The sequence below is a fragment of the Taudactylus pleione genome, unplaced genomic scaffold (assembly GCF_031769625.1).
Source record: "Taudactylus pleione unplaced genomic scaffold, aTauple2 ptg003505l, whole genome shotgun sequence".
NCBI lineage: Eukaryota > Metazoa > Chordata > Amphibia > Anura > Myobatrachidae > Taudactylus > Taudactylus pleione.
In genome coordinates, this window is record NW_028287850.1 from 130562 (window position 1) to 157124 (window position 26563).

General features: G+C 48.4%; 1 protein-coding gene across 1 annotated transcript in view; it reads left to right on the top strand.

The window, feature by feature from the left end:
* The first annotated feature begins 2701 nt into the window (after positions 1–2701).
* Positions 2702–26563, top strand: part of IL23R (interleukin 23 receptor) — a 52491-nt gene continuing 28629 nt past the window's right edge. Inside the window, exons 1-6 of the mRNA XM_088466555.1 lie at positions 2702–2771; positions 7885–8163; positions 8256–8379; positions 20258–20418; positions 22511–22656; positions 24143–24284. Of these exons, the coding sequence (XP_088322681.1) occupies positions 2702–2771; positions 7885–8163; positions 8256–8379; positions 20258–20418; positions 22511–22656; positions 24143–24284 (922 nt within the window). The remainder of the gene's footprint in view (positions 2772–7884; positions 8164–8255; positions 8380–20257; positions 20419–22510; positions 22657–24142; positions 24285–26563) is intronic.

Sequence of the window (26563 nt, forward strand, 5' to 3'; positions counted from 1 at the left end):
TTAGCCGCATTACGCTGAGGTTTCACCAACGACTATTTTCAGCATGCGCGCACTATTCAATGAGAAAATGCACCTGCATGGTAATTCTACAGTGCGCAACCTGGGGAGAAGTGCAGGAAATAGTGGGGAAAGCACATTGAACCCCAGACAAGTGGCAAATAAAACTGGAAGACAGTATAGAAGGCTGTTATTGGCTATAAGTAAAAAATTGAGATTCTTAGAAGGTGTCAAATGGCTGATTTTAAAATTTTTAATTCTTTATTTTGAGTGGTCAATAAAAAAAAAAAAAGAATAGAAAAACAAGTAGTAGTGCCGCGTGGGGAAGTATTATTAGGCAAAAATAGGCGGCAAAATTCTAAAATGGATAAGAACATAATAAACAACAATCATAGTACAGACACAAAGGGCTGATGTTTACCTTTTATATTAACAGCGTTTTTCACCTCTAGAATGATTTAGGGAACAGAAAAAAAGTCTGTACTGTGACTTAAAAAATAATTATTTTTTTTATAAATTTAAGAAATATTGTTAAAAAAACCCCCACCTGTAACGCCCATTTAGTTTAAATAAAAAAAGTTAAAAAAAAAAAAAAAAAAACCCTTTCCCATCAATATAACACCCCAAAATACATGTCCCATATAAAACAGGCCATTTTTGGAATTTTTACAGATAATCATCCCAAAAAATGACGAACCATTATTGGCCAAATTATGCTAAATGCCTCCATGTGCCTGATTATCCATTGGGAGGGGTATGCTGGAGGTTCTGCATGTTATTACCTTAAAATAAAGGGCCTGATTCCGCAGCGTCGATTGATTGTTAAACACTGTGAATGTGTATAAGTTATGAGTCGACGTTGATGCTGTTAAAATGTCGGCATGTGTAGAATGTCAAGGTGAGAAACGCAGACTTTCAATACGGAGCAGCAGTGGAGAGTTAGGGTTAGGCTGCGTGAGGGGACAGTTAGGGTTAGGCACTAGGGGAAGGGTTAGGCTGCGTGACGGGAGGGATAGGGTTAAGCCATGGCAAGGGAGGATAGGTTTAGGCACTAGGGGGGAGGGTTAAGGTTAAGCTCTTGGGGGAGGGTCAGGTTTAAGCTACAGAATGGGAGGTTAGAGGTAGGCACTAAGGGTAATGTTAGGGTTGGGCTATGGGAAGGGAGGTTAGGGTTAAGCACTACAGGGTGATTTAGGGTTAAGCAACGGGAGGGGAGGTTAGTCGCCAGGGGGAGGGTTAGGGTTGGGCTATGGGAGAGGACGGTTAGGCACTAGGGGAAGGGTTAAGGTTGGGCTATGGGAGGGAACTTAGGTACTAGGGGGAGGGTTAGGAACTAGGGGGAGGGTTAAGCTTTGGGAGGGGAGGTCAAGGTTAGGCACTAGGGGGAGGGTTAGCACTAGGGGGAGGGTTAGGGTTAAGCTTTGGGAGGTTAGAGGTTAAGGTTAGGCACTAGGGGGAGGGTTAAGCTTTGGGAGGGGAGGTTAAGGTTAGGCACTAGGGGGAGGGTTAGCACTAGGGGGAGGGTTAGGGTTAAGCTTTGGGAGGTTAGAGGTTAAGGTTAGGCACTAGGGGGAGGGTTAGGCTATGGGAAGTGAGGGTTCGGGTTGGGCTATGAGAGGGAAGATTTAGGCACTAGGGGGAGGGTTAGGGTTGGGCTATGGGAGGGGAGGGTTAGGTTCTAGGGGGAGTGTTAAGGTTGGGCTATGGGAGGGAACAGGTACTAGGGGGAGGGTTAAGCTTTGGGAGTTTTGGGAGGGGAGGTTAAGGTTAGGCACTAGGGGGAGAGTTAGGTTTAAGCTTTGGGTGGGGAGGTTAAGGTTAGGCACTAGGGGGTGGGTTAGGGTTAAGCTTTGGGAGGGGAGGTTAAGGTTAGGCACTAGGGGGAGGGTTAAACGATGGGAAGTGAGGGTTAGGGTCGGGCTATGAGAGGGAAGATTTAGGCACTAGGGGGATGGTTAGGGTTGGGCTATGGGAGGGGAGGGTTAGGCACTAGGGGGAGGGTTAGGGTTAGACTACGGAAGGGAAGTTAGGTATTAGGGGGTGGGTTAGGCTATGGGAAGGGAGGGTTAGGGTTAAGCACTAGGGGGACACTTAGGTTTAGGCTACAACGGGAGGTTAGGGTTAGGTACTAGGGTGAATGTTAGGGTTAGGATATGATAAGCGAGTTTAGGGTTAAGCACTAGGACGAGGGTTAGGTTTATACTACAGTAGGGGAGGTTAGGGTTTGGCTATTGGAGGAGAGGTTAGGGTCAGGCACTAGGGGAAGAGTTAAGGTTAGCGATACTACTGGAGGCCACAGTGGATCCACCGAAAGTACTCATAAGCTGACCACCAGACCCGAAAGACATATCTGGAGCCGCCGGACCTGCCGTGCCGGGTAAGTCACAACTAGACCACCAGGGATGACGACATTATGCCCATGCCGACATTGTGAATGTCAACAAAATATACCACAACCCATTCATAATAGAATTGATGGTATTGCGGGGGGGCTTCTCTTTCAACCCCACCCTTCGCTTTAGCATGGCGCTGTCACCTCTGCCATAAGCCTTTGATGCTGCTCGTCTCTCTGTTCGCTACAATTTAGTGTATATAGCAGTCAGAATATATTTTGGCTAGGAAGCTGTTTTCAATTAATATGTATTTATTGTTTTTTACAGGACTAAAAATATGACTCCCGTTCCCTAGTGTGCGGCAATTTGATATGGGAACCAGACTCTCCGAGTGGAATATAATTTGGATAATTCACGTTTTCACCATGGAATCTTCTGAAGGTCATCATTGTTTTGAAATGATTTTTAATCAGACTTTTGCTAAGCTGGAAGTATCAGCTCAGACCCTCCAACATGACTCATTCCATTAGGTACAAAATGCTCTGCTCCTGGATTTCCCTCTTAATTTATTATTGCAGCCACCTGTGGTGAAACATCCTTCTCATCAGTCAACTAGTTCAACACAGGTGACTGCAATAATACATTATGCGGGAAGTCCAGGAGCAGAGCATTGTGTACCTGATGGAAGGGGTCATATTGGAGGGTAGGAAATCGTTCAAAAAATCGTCTAGTGTGTACAGGGCTTAAAAGCTGATTGGTTGGCACTTTATCCCCATCCACTTCATCTCTCGCCAAGGCTTAGCACATAGGACCTCATTCAGAGTCGGTCGCGAGCGCCGATGTGCTCGTAACCGACTCGATGGTTTGGCCTTGTTTGGTAGGCGGGCTTGGGGGGGTGGTTTCCAAAATGGAGGCGTTCCTTTACGAACGCTTGCCGTTTTGTGGGCGGCCGCACTGACATCATCAGTGATGTCAGTGGGGAGCTTCCTGCTCCATCAGAGCAGAAAGCTCCCTGGGGCTTACGAGTGCCCAAACCCAACCTTAGGGTCTGGTTGTAAGCCCCGATGGTCGCGATGGTGATCACCATCGCGACCATCAACCTGGTTGGTCGTTAAGCTGTGGGTGGTAACCCACAGCTTAACGATCGACAAGGAGGCGGCCGTTCAGGATGCAAGCGGCCACCCTGATTCTGTGCGACCGCTTGCATCTAATGATCGCCTCTGAATGAGGTCCATAGACCCCATAGATTCTTAAACTCTGACCTCCCAAACAGTGCATGCTTTCCAGGTCTTCTCACAGAATTGCAAGTGAAATAATTAGCTCCACCTGTGGAACTTTTAAAATGTGTCAGTAATGAAAACACCTGTGCACCTGCTGGGTGACCCAGAAATGTGTCAGTAATGCTGGCCACACACCTTACAATTATCGGGGCGATCCGCCTGATAGCCGCGGATCGCCCCGATAATTGTAGCGTGTGTGTGGGCGACCGAGGGTTAAATATTGCTCGGTCAGGCATGCCGGATTGTCCAGCATGGCCGTCTGATGCGATATTTATGAGGTGAACTGTCGGCTGCATCGGGCTGTGTATGCCCAGCCACGGCCGACAGACAGACAGACATTTCCTGTGTTCCTTCCCCGGAGCGCAGATGTCGGGGTTAATACACTGCAAGAAATCTCACAGTGTATGCCGCGGACATCTGCGGCTGGCAGGCTGCCAGATAAAATGTCTGTCGGTCTGACGGGCATTTTATCTGGACGTGTATGCCCAGCTTAAGTAATGAAGTGACCTGGAAAACATGAACTGAGGATTGAGTTTGAGAAGCACTGTTTTAAAATAATTAATCTATACCCGACAGGCATAATGGGCTTCAAATACATTTATTTCTAGACTTAGGGGGATATTCAATTAGATATTCTTAAAGAAACAAGTTTATTAATAACTAACTATAATAATGACATCAGCAGACTACATACAGTTAGTATATTATGACAGATATGTGATTTATATTGTGGTGTTTATAAAGGATGTCAATGTAGGGTTTATTATATCTGTACACATACATATATGTATATCTATATATATATATATATACACACACAAATACATATATAATATGCGTGTGTCCCCAATTCGTTCTCCTTTTAAAATGGCTCTCTTTGTATAGAATAGATGTTTTCAAAGTGCATAGTCCAGACTTTCAATGTATAGGGAGGGTGTTCTTAAAAAAGGTCAAAATAGATGTCCCAATATTAGTGACCTAGGACACTAATATTGGGACATCAATTTTGACCTTTTTTAAGAACACCCTCCCTACAGATTGAAAGTCTGGACTATGCACTTTGAAAACATCTATTCTATACAAAGAGGGCCTGATTCGGACCCGCTCGCGAGCGCTGAGCGCTCGCAAGCGGGTCGATGGTGCCCTAGTGCGCATGCGCACGATGGACGGAGCTCCGTTGTGCGCATGCGCGAGACTCGCATAGCGACAGCCAAGCTGTCGCTCCGGGTCTCGCACCAAAGGGGGCGTGCTGTCGATGGTGAGTGACAGCACGCCCCCTTTGGTGGGCGTGCCGGGGGCGTGGCTGCCAGACGGAGGCGTTCCCATGGGAACGCCTACCGTCTGGGTCTGGCCCCACTGACATTACTAGTGATAGAGCCAAAATCACTCCAGGGCTTGCGGTCACCGAGACCCTACCGCAGGGTCTCGTCGCAAGCCCGATGGTCGCGATGGTCTTGACCATCGCGACCATCATTATGGACGCTCGCATAAGCTGTGGGTGGTTAACCCACAGCTATGCGAGTGTCCAGGAGAACGCACCAAAAAAAACCAACGCCCTGATTCAGAGCGGGCGCTCATTCAGAGCGTCCGGCTCTGAATCAGGCCCAGAGAGCCATTTTAAGAGGAGAACCAATTGGGGACACTCATATACATATACATATATATATATATATATATGTGTGTATATATATATATAGATATACATATATGTATGTGTACAGGTTTAGTTAAATACAGAGAGATATATATGCCCCAGAGCGCACCACAATCCCTGTTTCTTATAATTTTAATAATACGAGGTTGGGATACCTCTATATGTGGAGCTGCTAGTGACATTGCACTAAAAGAACCCAGAGCGCTGTACTAAAACCAGTTAAAGTTTATTATATCTGTAACTGCAAGTTGGTAATGATTACAATTGGCAGCTGTAACTGGTGCCTGACCTATGTGCAAATGGGCGTATCTATAATGGGTGCAGGGTGTGCGGGGAACACGGGCCCCTGGGTCCAGGGGGGCCCCGCACCGCACAAAATGCACCCATAAAATTACTTACTTCTCCGGAGTCCCATGTAGGCCCGGGTGTCCGGTGCTGTAAAACGACTGGAAAATGGCCGTGGCGGCCATTTTCCCGTCGTTTGCGCATGCGCAGTACAGGGAAAATGGCCGCCGCGGCCATTTTCCCGGTGACCTGTGCAGACACTATAGACTCTGGGCACACTCTAGTGCCCAGAGTCTATAACTCCGGCACTGGCCGCGCACAGCTCAGTGCGCTGCCAGCCACCGGACGGAGAGGAGGGGACCCGTGTCGGAGACTGCACACGGGCCCCCTCCTCTCTAGAAACGCCCCTGCATGCAAATAATACCCCTTTTCCACTAGCCTCAAAATCCCGGGTTATTACATGTGAGCGCACATCAGCCCGGGATTTTGGTAAGTGGAAACGGATCCACCTGTGTCCAGTCACCCGGAAGCCATGCCTACTAGCGAGCAGGGTTATTCCTTGGAAGAACCCAGATAATGCTCAGTGTAAATGGGTAACCTGGGCTATCCGACCCGGGACCCATTTACAGCACGGGGAGATTCTGGCGCAAGGAGATGATGTCATCTCCAAATGCCGCACCCGTGTGCAGTGTGAACGCCCTACGCAGCCTGAGACCTGATAGCGTGCGTGGCAGTTAGCAATTTCTGAGTAAGGTCAGAGCTTGTGCAAGTGTGCGTGAGGCTGCGATGGTACTCGATTGTACCGATGGTTTTGCAGTCTCGCTAAACATTACGGATGTGCGTAAGGTAAAGTGGGCGTCCTTATGTTGTGCCGCGATGGCATAGCGATCGCAATGGATTAGCATACTATCGCAGTTGAACTTATTGCGTAATCGCTGGTATTCGCAGTTACGATCCGTAGTAAATCAGGTCCTGTGTTCCAAGTTTTGGGTCAGACCTGGAAATAAGTGGAAAAGCGGTATAACTGTAGGCATGGTGCACTCATGGTAGCATTAGGTAAGGGGTATGAAGAATACATTAAGGACAGGGCTGGTTAAATGCATCCAATGTTAGGAGGTTGAGATTTTGTAGTTAAGAATATTCAAGTCACAGCAACCTATATAGGATCCGGCTGTGTACAGTTGCAGGTGTCAGAACCATAACTCACATTGACAAGCAAATGGTTGCTGTAAATTTGTATTCTACCACTGTATAGTATGACACATTATCCCAAATAAATGATTACATTGACCCTTACCCCCACAAAATGATTATGGCAGCCTGTGATCTGATTATATTCCCTTTAGTACCCACAAAATATGCACCAACTTGTAATGCTCAAACCAGGGGCGTTTCTAGAGAGGAGGGGGCCCGTGTGCAGTCTCCGACACAGGCCCCCTCCTCTCCGCCCGGCTGCCGGCAGCGCACTGAGCTGTGCGCGGCCAGCGCCGGAGATATAGACTCTGGGCACTAGAGTGTGCCCAGAGTCTATAATGTATGCACACGTCACTGGGAAAATGGCAGCGGCGGCCATTTTCCCTGTACTGCGCATGCGCAAACGACGGGAAAATGGCCAGTCGTTTTACAGCGCCGGACCCCCGCGCCGATGTGGGACTCCGGAGAGGTAAGTAATATTATGGGTGCAGGGTGTGCAGTGCGGGCCCCCCTGGACCACACCCGGCATCCATTATAGATACGCCCCCTGGCTCAAACATAATTCCAAAACAGCCCTGTGCCCGCACATTATAGTATTGCAAACCTACTCCAGACCCTCCAACATGACCCGTTCCATTAGGTACAAAATGCTCTACTCCTGGACTTCCCTCTTAATTTATGATTGCAGACACCTGTGTTGAAACACCTGTCTCATCTATACGTTAGGTGGGAAGTCCAGGAGCAGAGTGTTTTGTACCTAATGGAACGGGTCATGTTGGAGGGTAGGCTACTCCTATCCTGAGTATATGTGACAATATTTTTATTTTCAGGGCCCCAAGCTCAGGAGCAGGGCTGTTGAGACTTCCAAGGGTTCTGGGTACTGAGGGGGCATGCCCAAATCTGTGAGGCATGTCCACGCCCCCTCATGAAAAAGCTATGTAAAATACTTGCAGCAACTGGCCCGTGGCCCTGCCGGGTCCATCCAGACCTGGGCCCGGGAAATTGAATTTCTACCAGATCCCCCTCCACCACTGCCTCTCGTCCGCCCCTGCTCAGGCGACATGTACTGTAGACAATGTAATAATGTATGTAGAATATCTACTTTGGTGGTACTTAAACAAATGCTATTCTCCTTCTGCAGGTCTTGTATCGAAATCAGGCAATGTTGTATTTAAACCAGCGTCTGTCGTCTCTATGGGATCCAACGTTTCCATAATTTGCATCTCTACAAGTTTCAGCTGCAATAGGGGAGGCGATTTCTGGTTTCTGTTGAATAAAACCATGAGGAAGCCGGACTGGGGGAATTGGACGTCGGCCACGGTTCACCTCTTCAGTGTCACAGAAAGTCGCCACGTTGTTTGTTTCAGGGAGTGCGATGGACTGAAGAATGTTGTTCACATGGACTGGTTACGGGTCGGGTGTAAGTGTTCTGAGGACCTGTATGTCATACATGTACGTTTTACCAATAACAACACTTGAGGCTAATTTTTTAACTCAAATTTTCCATCCTAGATCCTCCTGATCCACCTTCAAATATAGGGTGCTCATTGGACGAATGTTCCCCTGTGATGATTTGTAAGTGGGACCTAGGCCAGAGGACAGGGCTGCCCACAAACTATAGCGTACTTGTAAAAAAGTAAGTCCTGGTGATAACTTCCTCTTTTTACTCACTGTTTATGTTTCGTCCCCTCCTCCCATGTCATTAACTGCCCAGGCTTAATGAACATTCCTGCTTAGTTAATGTCCGCCATTTTTGCCTTGTTAACTAACATCTGTAATCGCTGATATGTGCAGAAAACACAGATTAATTAACGTGACTATTTATCATTGTAGTCATGCTGGGACAGCGTGTCCGATAAGAATATGCGCCGTAGGTGTCTTACTCTCCATTGAAACCACTTGTGCATCGCCGCAGTGAAGACGGTGTTTGTACTGGACACGAGCGCCCTCCAGGGTGTCGGGGTGGATCCAGAGATCCTTTCTAGGGAAAATGTGGTCTGTATGTTCCAAAGGCGTTGGCTAGTGGGGACTAGCTCCGAAAAGCTGATCATTCCAGAGCTTAGTACCCAGCTCCAGACTGCAGACCCCATTGTGAGTAATACCCCTTTTACACCAGAGCAAAAACCTGGGTTATTGCTGGGTCTAACCGGGTCACAGCTCAGTCTAAAAGGGTCCCTGATAAATAACCCGGGTCAAGTGACCCAGCAATCCAACCCAGGTAACTACCAGGGTCGGACCCATGATGGACCTGGGTAATGGTGCAGTGTAAACGGTGCAACCTGGGTTATCTGACCTGGGTCATGCCTAAAATGAGCTGATTGGTAGTTGTGGAGCAGTCACCTCCCACTTTTTATGACCTCACAAGTTTTGCAGGGCAGACACAGGTTCAGTGTGAATGGGGCTGACCTGGGAATAACCCAGATCGATGGTGCTGTGTAAACGGTATCTGACCTGGGTTGGAACCATCTCTGAAAACCCAGGTCGGACCTGGGTTTTTGGTGTATTATAAGAGGTATTAATGAATAATAGGGACCAGTGGTGGCTGCAGTGCAGTCCAAAATTCAAATAGGGGAGCCACACCAACTGCCATCTCAAACAATGACAAACATCACCTGCCGGGACTCGCTGGCAGTTGGTGTGGCTCCCCCTATTTGAATTTTGCCCCAACTCTGGAGCCGCCACTGATAGGGACTGTGGTATCATGCGATGCTGAGCTGAAGGTGGGAGGTTTATCTGATTTCTTCTGCTTTTACCCTTTGGTAAATTGTATCATGCAATATGCAGGCACTAATACATAATTGTTGCATGATTTAAGGGTACAATAAGCTTGATAAATATGCACCATAATGACAAGAGTTTTACTTTATAGAAGTTGGTTGTAAAAACTTTGAGCTTAATTCAGAGATCTACGTAACCTGATGCATGAGCAAGCCGGCCATTAGGAGTTACCTGAGATGTTCATGCCAGTGATCCGATGATGCGCCTTCAGACGCAGCACCGGATCTCCTAATCTGGCTGGAGGTGGCTATTTGTACGAGACGCCTCCTGCAGTGTTACCATATATTAGCACATTCCAAAGACGCAGCTACTGTTCTGCTGCATCAGGCCCTTTGTATTATATAGGGGTGTGTCTGATGCCACAACATTCCTGCATTCATTTAACAGGAAACCCCCATGATTGTTCTGTGCTGTTAAGGACCCTGCTTATTCCACTATATAGCAAAAACTATATCACTGCCCCTGTCACATTCAGCCCTGTCTTTGCTAACAAACGACTTGTCTCCTGATATGCTCTGTGCTGCTGTGGGACACTGCTCTTTCCACTATATAACTCACAGTCTGTGGCTTCCTGCTGCCTCCATTCCCCTCCTAACATCATGTCACCACCCCTGTCACATGCAGCCCTGTCCTCACTAACACATCACTCATCTCCTGATATACTCTGTGCTGCTGGGACCCTGCTCCTTCCACTATATAACTCTCAGTCTGTGGCTTCCTGCTGCCTCCATTCCCCTCCTAACATCATGTCACTGCCCCTGTCACATGAAGCCCTGCCCTCACTAACACATCACTCATCTCCTGATATACTCTGTGCTGCTGGGACCCTGCTCCTTCCACTATATAACTCACAGTCTGTGGCTTCCTGCTGCCTCTATTCCCCTCCTAACATCATGTCACCACCCCTGTCACATGCAGCCCTATCCTCACTAACACATCACTCATCTCCTGATATACTCTGTGCTGCTGGGACCCTGCTCCTTCCACTATGTAACTCTCAGTCTGTGGCTTCCTGCTGCCTCCATTCCCCTCCTAACATTATGTCACCGCCCCTGTCACAGCCCTGTCCTCACTAACACATCACTCATCTCCTGATATACTCTGTGCTGCTGGGACCCTGCTCCTTCCACTATATAACTCTCCAGAGTTTTTGGACTAAACAAACTAAAAGAGAAATGTAAAGAAAATAGTATAAATATCTTCTTTGTATTATTCTAATCAATTTTATAGTCAAAACTCAGGGGTAAAATGTGTGTGGCAGGTGAGGCTGTGTGTGGCAGGTGAGGCTGTGTGTGGCAGGTGAGGCACTGCCTCCCCTGTCTACCTTTTCCGCACATGCCTGATCAAAACGCACCAAATTTCCAGCACTATATACTGCTGCACCTTCTGGTTCTTCATATATGTATCTGTAAATCTGGCTCTGATACTAGCCAGTGCCACCCCAGCAATGTACTGTACCCAGGGGCGCCGAGAGGGGGGGGGGGGGGCGGGTACAGTTGACCCGGGCCTGGGCTTCCAGAGGGGCTTGACGGGGCCAGGGCCGCCCCCCCTCTCACTTCTTCCCGTCTCCCTCCCTCCCCAGCAGTCCTGCACACAGCGTGTGCTGGGCTGCAGTGGGAGATTGCTTGCTGCTGCTAAGTAGCAGCCACAGCAATCTCCTATGCCTGAAGGGGGGAGCGATCACACTGATTGCGCCCCCCTCTGGCTTTGCACCGGGGTGAGGGGCTCACAGCGCCCCCTCCCCGGCACGCAGCGACGCTTCGCGGCGCTGCAAAGCAATGTTTTTTGTGGGGTTTTTCAAGGGGGCGTGGCCACGCCTTCCGCGATTAGGCCACGCCCCCTCTTTACCGGGGCCCCGTGTGGCTCTCTACACCCCTGACTGTACCTCGCCGCACATCACAGGTTCCTACCCACTTAAAAAATGGACATAATGGACGAGCAGGAGATGAAGATTGATATCAAAATGATCTTTTCATTACTCTGTGAAGCTCACAGCAGCAGCAGGCAGCGATTTTCCATCCTAGAGGCTGGTGGGTATCTACTAGACTATATGCTTCATGAGCGATATCGTCTAGTGTTTGCCCTGCAGTGCAGGACACAATGTCGTTAACGGCATTGAGAATCATATCGTTCAGTGACGTCACCCTCCCTCCTACCCGTACTCAGCTTGCCCTGCAAGTACGGGCGATGAAAGATGTTGTCAACGACCGGAGAGATCGCTGGTCGTGGACTGCATACCCACTGGACGATATTGCGGACGATGAACGATAACATTATCGTTCAAATCGTCCGATTTATCGTCTAGCGGATATGCGCCTTAAGAGGGGAGATGTACTGAGCCTTGTTGGAGAGAGATTAAAGTACCAGCCAATCAGCTCCTAACTGCCATGTTACAGGCTATGTTTGAAAAATGTCACTTAGGAGCTGATTGGTTGGTACTTTATCTCTCTCCACTTTATTACTCTCCAGAGAATAATGCAAACCGAATGTCTGCAGGAAAGGTCACCTCCCTCTCATTTGCATACAATGCCAGAAGCAAAACAGATGGCTACAAATGTAAGTGTGCCCGCCTGAGATGCAGAGCGTGACATCTGCGCGGTTTATCTGCAGAGTATTAGAACAATGCTCGTAACTGAGAACAATTACTGCCCCAATTAGTGTTTCCCATATGCGATCTTTATCACGTACAGTCACTGTATTACTGTGTGCTTTACCCTTATCTGTATAACAGTGATTGACGTGTGTGATAATCTGAGAGGGATGGAACGGAAGCCTCAGCCACAGCACCTGTAAATTATTGAGGTCGATCTGAACAGATGATGAAATTTCGAGCTGAAGTTCTAGTAATCTGATCTAATACGGGGACATGATATTGGTGCTGACAGGAAATATATACTAGGTTGCACTGTGACATCACCATCTACTAGAACAAAACTCTGTACTCCACAGATATTTACAGAGCAGTTACTGATGGTGGAAAAAGAAAAGTTCTCTCTATAAAGTTGTTTTCCTAGGTGCGCTGGTTGTGTCGATCTGGCAGTGTGCTAGGTGTCTACTTGGCCAGAGGTTCCAAAACTCTGTCCTCAAGGGACCCTAAGAGCTATTTCACACATGCCGGTTTCGGCCGGTCAGGCAAGAACCGGCCGGTAGCCGGCCGGCTTTTTTCTGCCACTCAGGGCCTGATTCAGAGCCGCTCGTAAGCGGCCGCTCGTTCGCTCCGAGCGATGTTCGCACAACTGCGCATGCGTATGGGTTGTAATGCGCATGCGCCAACCAGTCACTGCGGTCAGAAATCGTGCGCTCGTAAAACAGCGAGGGTCTGCTAATTTGAGTGACAGAATGAGGCGTTTGTGGGTGGTAACAGGGGAAGGTGCTTGAAAACGGGGGAGTGGAGATCCGAACGCAGGCGTGCCTAACGGTCAAAACGCCGTTTTATGGGAGTGCATAATTAGTAAAGGAGCGTCATCGACCACGTCACTTGGTTGTCTTTTAGCCTGAACTGCTCGCAGTGATTGCGGGAAGTAAATCCTACCACAAGCACTGCGAGCAGGTCAGACGCCTTTCGATGTTCCAGATTAATCTAATAAATAGCGGAGATGACGTATGATGCGAACAGCAAAGGGGCGTCTTTAGAAAATAGCGAGCGCATTTTTCGGACGCTCGCTCTTTGCGGTCTGTTGACGCCTCTATGTCTGAGCTCAATTTAAATATCCGGCCCCTTTTTAAGAACGAGCGTTCGCAAATAGCGTCCGGGTCTTAATCAGGCCCTCAGTTCCTTTCATAAGCAGCGGCTTTGAGACGCTACTTATGTCAGGTGTTTTTTGTCCCCTATTGGGCATGTGCAGCAGCGGCACAAGCCCGGCCAGCAGGAGCCAGTGTGTGTGAAAGGAAACATTGTTTCCTTCACACTACTGGCGTGCAGAGACGGCACGGCATAGTAGTTTTTTCCGGCTATATCACGGCGACCGTGCCGTGACCGTGTCGTGTGAAAGGAGCCTGTCCTTTCCCTGCAGTACTATATTTCACAGCCGGTTAAATACCGGGCGGCTTTTTGCCGCCCGGTCAAAACCGGCATGTGTGAAATAGCTCTAACAGTCCAGGTTTTAAGGAAAGCCATGCTTGACCACAGGTGATTTAATTAGTACCGCAGTCAATTTGATTTAACCACCTGTGCTCAATCATGGATAGCTCTAAAACCTGAGCTGTTCTGGAGCCTTGAGGACCACGTTTGGGAACTTTTGTACTTGGCTGATGTGTTCTGGCAATCAGATTGTGGTGGGTACAGTTAATGTATAGGCAAACCCACAGTTAGGTATGGCCATCGACCATCGATGATTCATAATCAGAATTATGGTTGATGTTGAATGCTTTCAGCATCGACGAGGGAGAACAAGATGATTTCCATCCATCGATGTCTAAACATAACCAAATGTGTTTTTTTTTAACAAGGTGCCAGGACTCGGAGCATAGCCCCGCCCCCGGCACCCACAAAGACCCACCCCTAGGTTCTGATTGGCCCACGGACAAGTCAGTCAAAACAACAGTGATGACCATCGGTTGATGAAACCATTGATGGTCATACATTGTATAGTTTGTTACCATCAATGGTTACTTGCTATTTTGCCATTGATGGTAACACCATTTTCATTGTGTCATCGGCCACCCTAATGAAGTGGGTGGGTGCAGACAGCCTCCGGGAGACTTGGCTACTCTTCCGGGCATCCTAGACAGCCACCCGAGATTCAGGAGCTTACCGGATGTTCCCGGGAAGTTAGGCAAGTATGATAAACAACACTGGGCCTAATTCAGCAGTGCACTGCTGAACGCAGAGTCTCGATGTTTGGGAAACCACACATGTGCAGAACAGGTCTGCGCGGCTGCAAGGAGACTGTCAGCAGACTGTTAGTGATTTACAGTCTGCTGCCGTTTGGGGGCGGGGAGGGGCGGCAATAGCCTCCGTTAACCGAAACGGAGGAGTGTCGCCGCCGCTGGGGGGGGGTTAGAAGGCAGGATCTCTGTCGGGTGATGAAGATTTCCTGGCCTCTTCCTCTAAACTATGGCGGCCGGCTGCGGGACCCTATGGGTCACCACAGCCGGCCGATGGTATGCAGATTAACCGATGATGCATTACCTGCTGCATTACCAGATCTGCAAAGGATCGCAATTGCAAAGCTGCCTGCATGTATACATCATATATCTATAGCCTGCGTGCATACATCATATATCTATAGCCGGCATGCATACATCATATCTATAGCCTGCGTGCATACATCATATATCTATAGCCTGCGTGCATACATCATATATCTACAGCCTGCGTGCATACATCATATATCTATAGCCTGAGTACATACATCATATCTATAGTCTGCGTGCATACATCATATATCTATAGCCTGCGTGCATACATCATATCTATTGGCTGCGTGCATACATCATATATCTATAGCCTGCATGCATACATCATATCTATAGCCTGCGTGCATACATCATATATCTATAGCCTGCGTGCTGCGTGCATACATCATATCTGTAGCCTGAGTGCAGCTTTGCAATTGCGGTCCTTATAGAATCAGGCACACAGTACGGTATCAAGTATCACAGTGATACTTACAAACATGCAGCCGGTATTTACCATAACTAACCGGAGAGATCCAGCGCTGTCTTCCTCCCCTGCAGCGTCCTCCGGTGAGTTGCCGTCAGCCGTGCAACAGCCGTCTGTGTGTGTGTATAATGCTTCATGTCGGCGGGGATTCCGCAAAGTCTGGAAGGTTTCACTGAAGCCAGAAAGGCTTAGCTTGGGTCCCCATGTCCGGCAATGGTAACTGTACCGCCTCAGCTGTCTATAGTTGGAGTAAGCGCTACAAAAACAGAGGTAAGCCAAGCTTTCTGCTGTCTGCTAAATGCTGAAAGGTGGTCACATAAACCCTTTTAGCATAAAAAAAACAAGTTCTAAAGGGGTTATGACTTGTTCTTAAATGGAGCCTTATATCACTCAACGGAAATGAAAGTGTAGGTGCAATAGAACCAATGTGATCACCACCTAAATACTGTACACTGGTAAAGGCATCTTTTTAGAACTTTCACTACGAAATAGAAATCATTCACATTGTACGTCAAGACCCTTGGTTACAGCAATTGTCGTCAGGATTGCTGCAAAACCTGGTTCCTATTAAACATGTCATGCAACAATGTCTGTGGTTGGTAGTGATAAAAGGAAAATGAGATCTAAGGCTCTCCCGCCATTGTAGAACTACAAATTCCAGCATGCATTTGGCTTGTTGAAAAGGGGCCTTGTCAATCAACCAGAGCTCTGTCATTCATGTCCCTTCTCTGAGCGCTCCCTCTACAGCTTTCGGAGCATGAAAGTTGCGTTATCACTAGAATACCAGATTGTGGTAGAGGTGTAATTGTCTCCTTTGGTTATGGTTAGGACTTTTCTGCACTGTTGCAATCTAAACGTTTAACACCAGTGTGGTCACAGAGGCAGCTGCCTCAAACTCTAATCTACTTTAATCATATATCATGTCTTATAAATTTGCATAGAGGGTTTGCAATGCCCTAGATCATCATGTCCACAGCAATACATAGCAGCAGACGAGTATCAGCGTGGATACATATCATTCATTTCATGGACGCTGAAAGTGGTGGTCTCAGGGCCTGATTCAGAGCTGAACGCTCTGAATCAGGGCCGTCCTATTTAAATGTGGAGCGGCCTTTTGGACGCTCGCATAGCTGTGGGTTACCACCCACAGCTTATGCGAGTGTCCATGATGATGGTCGCGATGGTCAAAGACCATCGGGCTTGCGACGAGACCCTGCGGTAGGGTCTCACTTCCGCAAGCCCATCATTACTGATGTCAGTGGGACCGGACTCAGACGGTAGGCGTTCCCATGGGAACGCCTCCATCTGGCAGCCACGCCCCCGGCACGCCCACCAAAGGGGGCGTGCTGTCACTCACCATCGACAGCACGCCCCCTTTGGTGCGAGACCCCGAGCGACGTATTTCTCGTCGCTCGCCGGGTCTCGCGCATGCGCACGACGGAGCTCCCTCCACCGTGCGCATGCGCCAAACATCGACCCGCTTGCGAACGAACTTCCCTCGCGAGCGGGTCTGAATGACCCACTCAGTCCTTGTACATTCTTATGCACGGCTGATGAATGGGTGGCCATCGATGCTTACCATCATTGGGCCCATTGGTGATTACCATCGATGGCACAAACCCATCGATGGTGAACCATCGATGGTTTGCACCCCCTCGCTGGCCGCCGATGCTGGCTGCACAGCAGCGCACTGGCCAATCAAAAATGGGGAAACATCTTAGTGGCCGCTGGGAGGCTGATTTAAGCTCTGTCCTGAGAAGGAACAAAAAAGAATATCGGCTACCTCTCATCCATCAATGGTGGAGAACTATTGGCTTTCTGCCATCGATGATAAAACTAGTTAACATAGGTTGGCCACCATCAATGTTTTGAAAATATTGATGGTCGATGGCCATTTCTACACTGATGGCATCAAGTAGCAATCCGTAGGCCTTATTCAGTAAGGAACGCATGCACTTGGCCAATGTTTTCGCACTGCGCATGCATATGCATCGCAATGCGGGAGCGCGAACTAGCCAGTGCGATCGGGTTAGGGTACGCAGACCACACGCAGTGTGTACGCAGATCCTTACGAAATTGATTGACAGGAAGTGCAATTTGTAGGTGGTGACGGGGGGTGATCAGGCGAACGCAGGCATACCTGTGCGTTGGGATGCCATTATAGGGGCGTGCATAATTAAGGCAGTGCAACGGCATACGCAGCCACACCGTAAGCTGTATACAGGAAGCGGCCAAACTCCTGCAGCGGGTCAGGTCAACCACTATTATGCTAATGGGTCCAAAGGTTCTCTATGTTACCGAGCTTTACGCTGTCTTACGTACTGATCAGGCTGGGAGTAGAGGGAGATGGGCGGCTTAATATACCGCTGGGCGTCTGTATCTTGTGCAGCAGTCTCCGTGTGTATGCATTGATTAGCATATTCTCACAGCGGACGGGTGCGTGCGTTCTCTCCTGTGCGTTCCTTGCTGAATCAGGCCCTGAGTGTATGGAAAGAGGGCTGGCGAATATATGCATTTATTCACGCACATGTAATGCTAGAGCGTATACAGACAATTTGTGATCAGCTTTGCAACATGCCCAGTGTGTTTATGTGAGTAGCGGCGTGGAGGGCAGCGTATGTGTATAGTTACAGCGCTTGTGTTTGTCGGTAACGGTGGTGGTCTTTGTACTGGAAGCAGTGAAGTTGGTGCGATGTGTGATAATAGGAGTTACAGTTGTGTGCGCTATAATAGAGGCCGTATGCTGCCAGCAGTAATAATGTAATAATGTAACTGAGCAAAGTACACAGTATATTGAAGCTGAGCTGTGATATATATATATATATATATATATATATATACACTGGTAGCAGCGGTGTGTGATGAGGAATCTACGCAGAAGGATGACATTAGTCTATCAGATGTAGTTAGCAGACTGGCGGATGGCACGCCGCCGGTCTAAATCCTGACAGTGGAAGCCTGACATGGAACTTAAGATAGGTGTCGAAATAGCGGCGCTTATCTTAATCCCGAACCCAGACAGACGCCAGCCCGAATGAGGTAAGCCGGGGACATCGTAGCTGTCAGCCACGGGGGGGATGGGAGTGTTAGGTATAGGCAGCATAGGGCGGTTAGCGTTCGTTTTTTGGGGGGGAGGTTAAGGTTAGGCACCACAGGGGGGGGTTAGGCTTAGGCACCACAGGGGCGGGGTTAGGGTAGGCACCCCTAGGGGGGTTAGGGTAGGCACCACAGGGGGCGGGGTTAGGGTTAGGCACGAAGAGGGGAGACTTAGGGTGCGGGGTGGGGAGGGTCAGGGTTAGGCACAAGAAAGGAGGGTTAGGGGGAGAAGGGGAGAGGGTAAGTATACTTAAACGACCCCTGTCGGGATACTGACCATCGGGATGCCACTGTTCCCATTCCGGCTATCACTGTGCAACCTGCACACCCTGCCCCCATTCTAAATATGCCACTGGTTGTAACATTATTATAAATAAATGTACTTCATACATGGAGATTTGCATTGTGATTAAGGTTTTTATATTGCATTGATACAGTCAAAGTTGTGAGCATTTTGGGTTATTTTCACTGAGATATATTAAATCTTAGAGGCTGGGATGTACTAAAGGAAAAATGCGGTGAAAATCCTTTTTTCGGGATTTTTACCGCATTTCCATATGTACTAAGCCCCACCTGCACTTTTATCGGTGCAGAGGGTAACGCCAGAAAAACCTGGCGTTACCCTATAGAAGCCTATGGGCTTCTTACCGCACCCCGCTCCCGGCGCTTCGTCTCCGCCCCGCCATCGCCCAGCGCTGGCCCCCACTCACCTGCTCTCCATGGTCGCCAGCCTGCACCTCCTCCTCCTCCTAATCTTCTTCCGGGTGCAGGGAGGAGGAGGAGAAGTCCGGGGCTTCCTGCACATGTCACCAGCAGAAAGCTCCCGGGGCTCGGAGGGGGCGGGGTCCCACGGAGACCCCGTTACCCGGCGTTGGCTATTTCGCAAAGGGCACCTCTTATCGCAAGTGCTGTCCTTTGCGATACTAATAGCATATGTTAGTACATATATGCGATTAGTAAGGTTGCGGTGACTGGCGGAATGGTCACCACAACCTTAGTACATCTTGGCCAGAGAGAGATAAAATTGTGAGAGATAAAGGGACGGAATGAACTAAGTATCGCTCCGCGATGCCGTACATCCCGCCTATCTTCAGGTACATACATTCCCGATATGAGCTGTCCTTTGCAATGGCTCCGGACAGAGGCCCTGATTCAGAGCCGGACGCTCTGACCAGAGCGCTCGCTCTGAATCAGGGCCGTCCTATTTAAATGTGGAGCGGCCTTTTGGACGCTCGCATAGCTGTGGGTTACCACCCACAGCTTATGCGAGCGTCCATGATGATGGTCGTGATGGTCAAGACCATCGCGACCATCGGGCTTGCGACGAGACCCTGCGGTAGGGTCTTGCTTCCGCAAGCCCATCATTACTGATGTCAGTGGGGCCGGACTCAGACGGTAGGCGTTCCCATGGGAACGCCTCCGTCTGGCAGCCACGCCCCCGGCACGCCCACCAAAGGGGGCGTGCTGTCACTCACCATCGACAGCACGCCCCCTTTGGTGCGAGACCCGGAGCGACAGCTTGGCTGTGGCTGTCGCTGTCCGGGTCTCGCGCAGGCGCACGACGGAGCTCCCTCCGTCGTGCGCATGCGCATTGGGGTAACATCGACCCGCTTGCGAGCGTCCTGCGCTCGCGAGCGGGTCTGAATGAGACCCAGAGAGACTTCTGGGTTTAAACCCCAGAAATCCCCCTGGTGTTCTTCTACTCCATTTTATCTCTCTCCAAACTTTAAGAAATCTCCCCCTAAAATATTATAAGGACTTGAGTGGGCGTGGCTTATGATGGAAAGTGTGAAAAGCAGGTGGGTATTTAACAATATAATCTAGGAACGATGTACAGAGATAGCGAGACGTGTGCAAAATAACATACGTAATATGCCTTTTTTCTTTTCATGAAATACCTTTATTTTCTTGGCCCCAATTTGCTGACTGGGATTGCTGCCTCATTTTACCACGTCACAGTGAAATCCCCTGACTGTATATATTACTGTTCCCCAATTCTAAGTGCAGACACATTATAACACGAAGTGTTGTTTAGTTTACAGACAGGACAAGAGAACACAGTGAGGAGGGACGTAGCTAATGTCACCATCCCAGTGAACAGGACAGTGAATGGAACTTTTGCAATTCAAATCATTGCTGCAAACCGACTGAATCATTCTGCATCGGAAGTTGTACTGGTCCAGCTGGCAGATATAGGTAATGTCTGTATCATTTAACTCCTGTCAACTATGTTTTTGTTTTTCTGCAGCAAATACATTAACGCAGTGGTTCCCAAACTTTCTCAGTTCACGGCACCCTTATTCACTAAGAATTTTTTCGTGCCACCCCTAGGCCAGTGGGCAGAGAAGAGATCTAAAATGCCTAGCAACAGAATGTTTGCTTTGTTTCAAAGCAATTGGCAGATTGATAAGTGATCTATAATGAAGCCTGACGGGTACCTGACAACTTTCCTAGAATGTAAAACACTCAGATGCAGGCCTGGTAGGTGGGTAATGAACCTTTACCTGCTACACAATGCCAATATTTTCGGCATTGTGAAGAGGGGGCGGAGCTACGATGATGCGATCGAGTCATCGCCCGGCCACGCCCCCCGCTGTGCACAGACATTCAGCTCCCTCCCGGAAGGAGGGAACTGAATATCGGCATGTATGGTGTAGAGGTTATGGGCACAAGTGGGCTACACAGTGCCACTATACACGGGGTGGGGAAGCACAGTACCAGTGTACATTGGGTAAGAACACATATGAGGCTACACAGTGTCAGTGCACACAGCATGGGGGCACAGATAGGCTACACAATGTCGGTGTATACAGGGTGAAGGCACAGGCGTGGCTGCACAGTGTCCGTATACACAGGGTGGGGGAACAGGTGGGCTACACACAGTATACTTCTTACCTGCTCTAGTCTGCAGATAGCTGCTGCACAGCGGACTCCCACTGTTATCACTCTATTCCGTGCTTCTAACTCCATTGCCCTCTGTGACCCCCAGCAGCTGGCTGCCTGTACAAACTCCGGAGCACGCAGCGCGTATACCGATTGTATACTGACTTGCTTAAGCCCTCAAAGATCTTTTTTTTTTTATTGCCCCCAAACTGCCAGTAAATCTCCTTGCCGCCATATTGTGCGGCATTTCTTTAATATCCACTTAAATGCTTTTAGTTAAATTTATATCCGTTAATCAATGATGAAATGATTAGAAGAGTATTTTAAAGATATTTTACTTTAATATGTATCTAAGGACTTTACTGTCCTCCAGATACATATGAAACACTAAACAGGTGCTTACATTTCAAATTAAAAAGCAGATCACGGATTCTGCCATGTCCAGTGGTTGTTTATCGATCAGAGACACTGGGCCTGATTCAGTCCCGCTCGCGAGCGCTTGCAAGCGGGTCCATGTTGGGCCAGTGCGAATGCGCACGACAGACACGGCTCTGTCGTGCGCATGCGCGAGACCCGGATAGCGACGGGCAAGCCGTCGCTACGGGTCTCGCTACAAAGGGGGCGTGCTGTCAATGGTGAGTGACAGCACGCCCCCCCGTTGGTGGACGTGCCGGGGGCGTGGCTGGCCAGATGGAGGCGTTCCCATGGGAACGCCTACCGTCTGGGGCTGGCCCCACTGACATCACAAGTGATGTCAGTGGGAGTGCTTTTGGCTCTGATACCACAAGGGTCTCGTGGCAAGCCCGATGGTCGCGATGGTCTTGACCATCGCGACCATCTTTTTGGCCGCTCGCTATAGCTGAGGGTGGTCACCCACAGCTATGCGAGCGGCCAGGAGGCCGCTCTAAAAAAATAGAGGGAGGACACTGATTCAGAGCGAGCGGTCTGAAAGAGCGTCCGGCTCTGAATCAGGCCCACTGTTCAACTGGAGTCTGTGGGGCAGATTTAACTAGCCGTGCGCTGACGTCAGCAGCTTGCGCTACGTGAATATTGGCCCAATACGGTAGCTGATTTTTGACAATTCCGACACGGTTGTAATGTTGCTTAAAGCATTTTAACCGTGTCGGCATTTATGACTTTTAACCTGGTGCTTTACCGTCATGTTTAAAGCTATAATGCCGACACGGTTAAAATGTTCAAAATGACATTACAACCGCGTCTGCATTGTCCTGCTGACATAATGCTGCCTGTCGACATTTTGACTGTCGCCAGGATTAATGTCGACTTTTCGTATGTATGCATTAGCAAACAACATGTCCTACTTTAATAAGAAGGCGAATGTTTAGCGGAATAGGTCACTTCATTTCACTTCACGCGTGTGGAAAGAATATGTTTATTATTACAGTGGTTCCCGTCACACCTGTGATCACCAAGATTGACGTCCTGGAATCAAACTTGGTCATTTCCATCAATTGGCGGAACCAGACATCAGAGAACCGGCGTTACTGCGAACTGGAGTACAACACGCTGAGGGAGCCGATGTGGACATTGGTGGGTAGAGTTCTGTTATCACAGTGGCAGCAGGCCAAGGAGCGTTAACCGTTGAAAGCATGGAGGGGGAGAAGAGACAGAGGACACCAGGGGGGGGACAAAGAGCGCATACCGGGGTAAGGATGCCGGGCACAGGACACAGCAGCAGGGGAACAAGAGATGGAGTGTTGAGAGAGAACAGAGCGGACATCGGACAAAAGGATGCAGCGGGAGGAGGGCAGCAGGGGGCACAGTCGTCGGCAGCTGGGGGCTGCAACTGTGGGCAGTGGGGGGGCACAGACACCGGCAGCTGCAGGGAAATCCATAGGGACATGGCAGGTGTTAGGGGAAAAGTATCTCTTTTCCAAAAAGCCGACTCCGCAAACAGAGCAGCTTTTCCGAAGTGATACTTTTGTTAATGAGGCATGATGAATGAGGCATGATGAATGAGGCATGATGAATGCCTCCAAACAGTTTTTCAAACTCGCAGTGAGTTTAAAACCTAATTATCACAAGTGATAATTATGTAATGATGAATAGACCCCTAAATCCATCAACGAGCACCTCCACTACTGAGAGATTTCTCGCTATCTATGAATTCCCTTTAAAAGTTACAGTTGAGTTTCCCAGAAAAGAGGTTTCTGCCGTAGACCAACAGTCGTCACAGACCACAGACCACCGACGTTATCAGTCCCAACTGCAGTAATATGTATCCAGTGCGACTTGCGGTCTCCCCCTCCAGCAGTGCATCTATGTATGTAGGACGACGTTTGCAAATTAAGGGCATGATTCAGGGGTGGACGCTTTGCTGGTGTGTGTGTGCGCAGTTTGACAATGTATGTTGTACTGCGCACGCGTCCGAGTCACACCGCGCACATATCACGATGGTTCACTGACAGCGGTCGTAGTGAGTATTTGGATGCAGTGTGACTGACACTCAGTGAGACTTTATATGGGAGGTAACAGGGTTTCTACTATAGTAACATGTGAGCGTGTCACAAGCGTTTTGTGGGCGCGTCGCAGCTAGCGTCTGCTTCCTTGTACGCAGCCTCACTGGCCACGGCGGTTTACTTCCGGCAGACATTCTGATCAGCCATAGAGATGCTCAGAAGTTCAATGGTACAACCGATGGGGCGTCTTTGTTAAAGCATGTGTATGAACTATGGGTCTGATTCAGTACGGATTGCAACTGCGATTTTCACACGGAACGCAGTGGCGAAAATATGCTAATGCTTCCCAAAGCTCAGCCGGCATAAAGACGCCTGCTACTGCTTTCTCACATTAATCCAATGGATGGATTCCTCTGTGCGTCCGTAGTCGCAGTGCGATGGCAGACTGCGCGCACAGTGGCTTATACGCATGCGTGGTGGCAAACAATCGCTCAATCTGCGTCCGTAGTTGCACTTGCGATCGTTACTGAATCAGACCCAATGAATCTGGCGAGGTCCACACGGCACGTATACAAGTAACGTGAGTTTTTGTTGTTTTTTTTGCGCTTGTGTCTTAGGCTGGAGAGAAAATAATCAGTAACAATCGTCTTTCTATTGTGAAAATCCGTAATGCAAATTCCCTGCAGCTGCGATGCAGAGAGGCGACGGGACGTAGTTACTGGAGTAGATGGAGCGACCCGTATGTGTTCCCTCCTGCAGGTACTCGCTGCTTAATGCTTCAGGTTTCTCTTAAAATGCTGCTTAAATTTAGCTTATTGTTTCCATTACATTGGTCGATGGTGCAAAATATATCCCATTAAAAGTATAGGAGACCCGGAGGTGACTGTTAATTCAGGTAACTTTGTGGGAGGTAAAGGCTGTGTGCCCTCCCGAACAGCAGGGATCATATAGGGGACATACATACATCTACAGGCCGATTCTCCATTCTGCCAATCACAGCAGGTATCATATAGGGGCCATACATACATCTACAGGCCGATTCTCCATTCTGCCAATCACAGCAGGGATCATATAGGGGCCAAACATACATCTACAGGCCAATTCCCCATTCTGCCAATCACAGCAGGGATCATATAGGGGCCATGCATACATCTACAGGCCGATTCTCCATTCTGCTGATCGCAGCAGGGATCATATACGGGCCATACATCTACACCTTGATTCCCCATTCTGCCGATCACAGCAGAGATCATATGTCTCCCCCAGAAATGACATTACCCAAAATATTCAATAACAAAAAACAAATTGCATTGTCACATTTACTATCATGTGCACAACACAAATAAGTGAAGACAATAGGATGCCGGTGCGTGATGACTGAAATAGCGTAGTCCAGTGATTCCGTAACTCTGCCATTACAGTCCATGATTTAAGGATAGCCATGCTTGAGCACAGGTGACTTAATTAGTACCTCAGTTCAATTTGATTTTAACCATCTGGGGTTAAATTTACTAACGTTCGATTTGTGATTCATTTTTATGAATCGCTGAAATCTCCTGAGATCGAAATGAACTCAAACAGCAGAATCCCTCAGTAAGTCTCAAATTTACTAAGAATGGATTTTGCTTTCGATTTTCAAATCGAATTCGATCTTGTTTAATGTTAAGAAGGGATTTGCTGCTCAATTTGGCATATTCATGTCCAAATGGAACAGCAAATCCCACTTCAAAACGAAGTGAAAATCCCAGACTTAATAGACCTGCTACATGCTTTCACTTTTAGCATGAGCAGTTCGATTTCACACAGATACATGCAGACATCAGTGAGATGCCTGCATGTATCTGACTGTAACAAGCTTATAAATAGTTACATTTAGAAAAAAAATTACGTGGGACCTCCCCCCCCCCAAAAAAAAAAAAAAACAGAACCAGCCCGGACTCTTCATAGCCAGTACTGGTTGTCTAAGTATAGGGAAAAAATTGCGTAGGGTTCCACTGTACTTAGTACAACCAGCACTGGACTCTGGGAACCAGTGCTGGGTCTGGAATTACAGGGGAAAAAATTGCGTAGGGTCCCCCTGTAATTACCAGAACCAGCACCGAACTCTTTCTAGCGGGGGGCTGATGCAACAGCCAGGGGAGCCCTTAGCACCATGCCCCCCAGCCGCAGCATCAGCCCTGACCGCTAGTCAGCCCAGGCCAGGGATCCCTGGGGAGTTCCCAGAGCCCAGTGCTGGTTATACTAAGTACAGTGGAATCCTACGCAATTTTTTCCCTATACTTAGACAACCAGGACTGGCTATGAAAAGTCCGGGGCTGGTTCTGTTTTGGGGGGGACCCCACGTTTTTTACATGTAACTCTTTGTACAACTTGTTACAATAAGATACATGCATGCATCTCACTGATGTCTTCATGTATCTGTGTCAAATCGAACTGCTCATACTGAAAACGAATGCATGAAGTTCTATTGGGATCCTATTGTTCTCTATGTGAAAACATCGATGTTTTTTTAAAATTCATCTTTGTGTTCGATTTGACATTCGATTTGGCCTTTAGTAAATCCTTTCATAAAAAAATCGAACCAAAAGCGAATGCAAGATCGAACAGAAAACAAAATCGAACTTTAGTAAATTTACCCCCTGGACTCGAGCATGGATATCTTTAAAACCTGGACTGTAATGGCGGAATTTGGGAACCTCTGGCATAGTCAATACACCTGATGTCCTGATGACGCCTATTCTTTCCATACATTCCCTCTGCAGCTCCCGGAAGGGAGGTATGATAATGCATTACTTTGCCATTTTATTATTAATCCCAAAAGTCTTTTACACCCCAAACAATGAAAGTTCAACACTTGGTATTGCTCTGCTGCTCCCTGCTGGTCACTCTTGAGAACTGAGATAAATATTATATGGATAACAAAATTGACCAAACATCTGTCCTTGCTTTGCTCACTGCTGCTGCTCTATCAAAGTTAGCTCTGGATGTTAGTAAATAGAAATAACGGATTGGTTCCAGATGCCAGAGATGCACTCGAG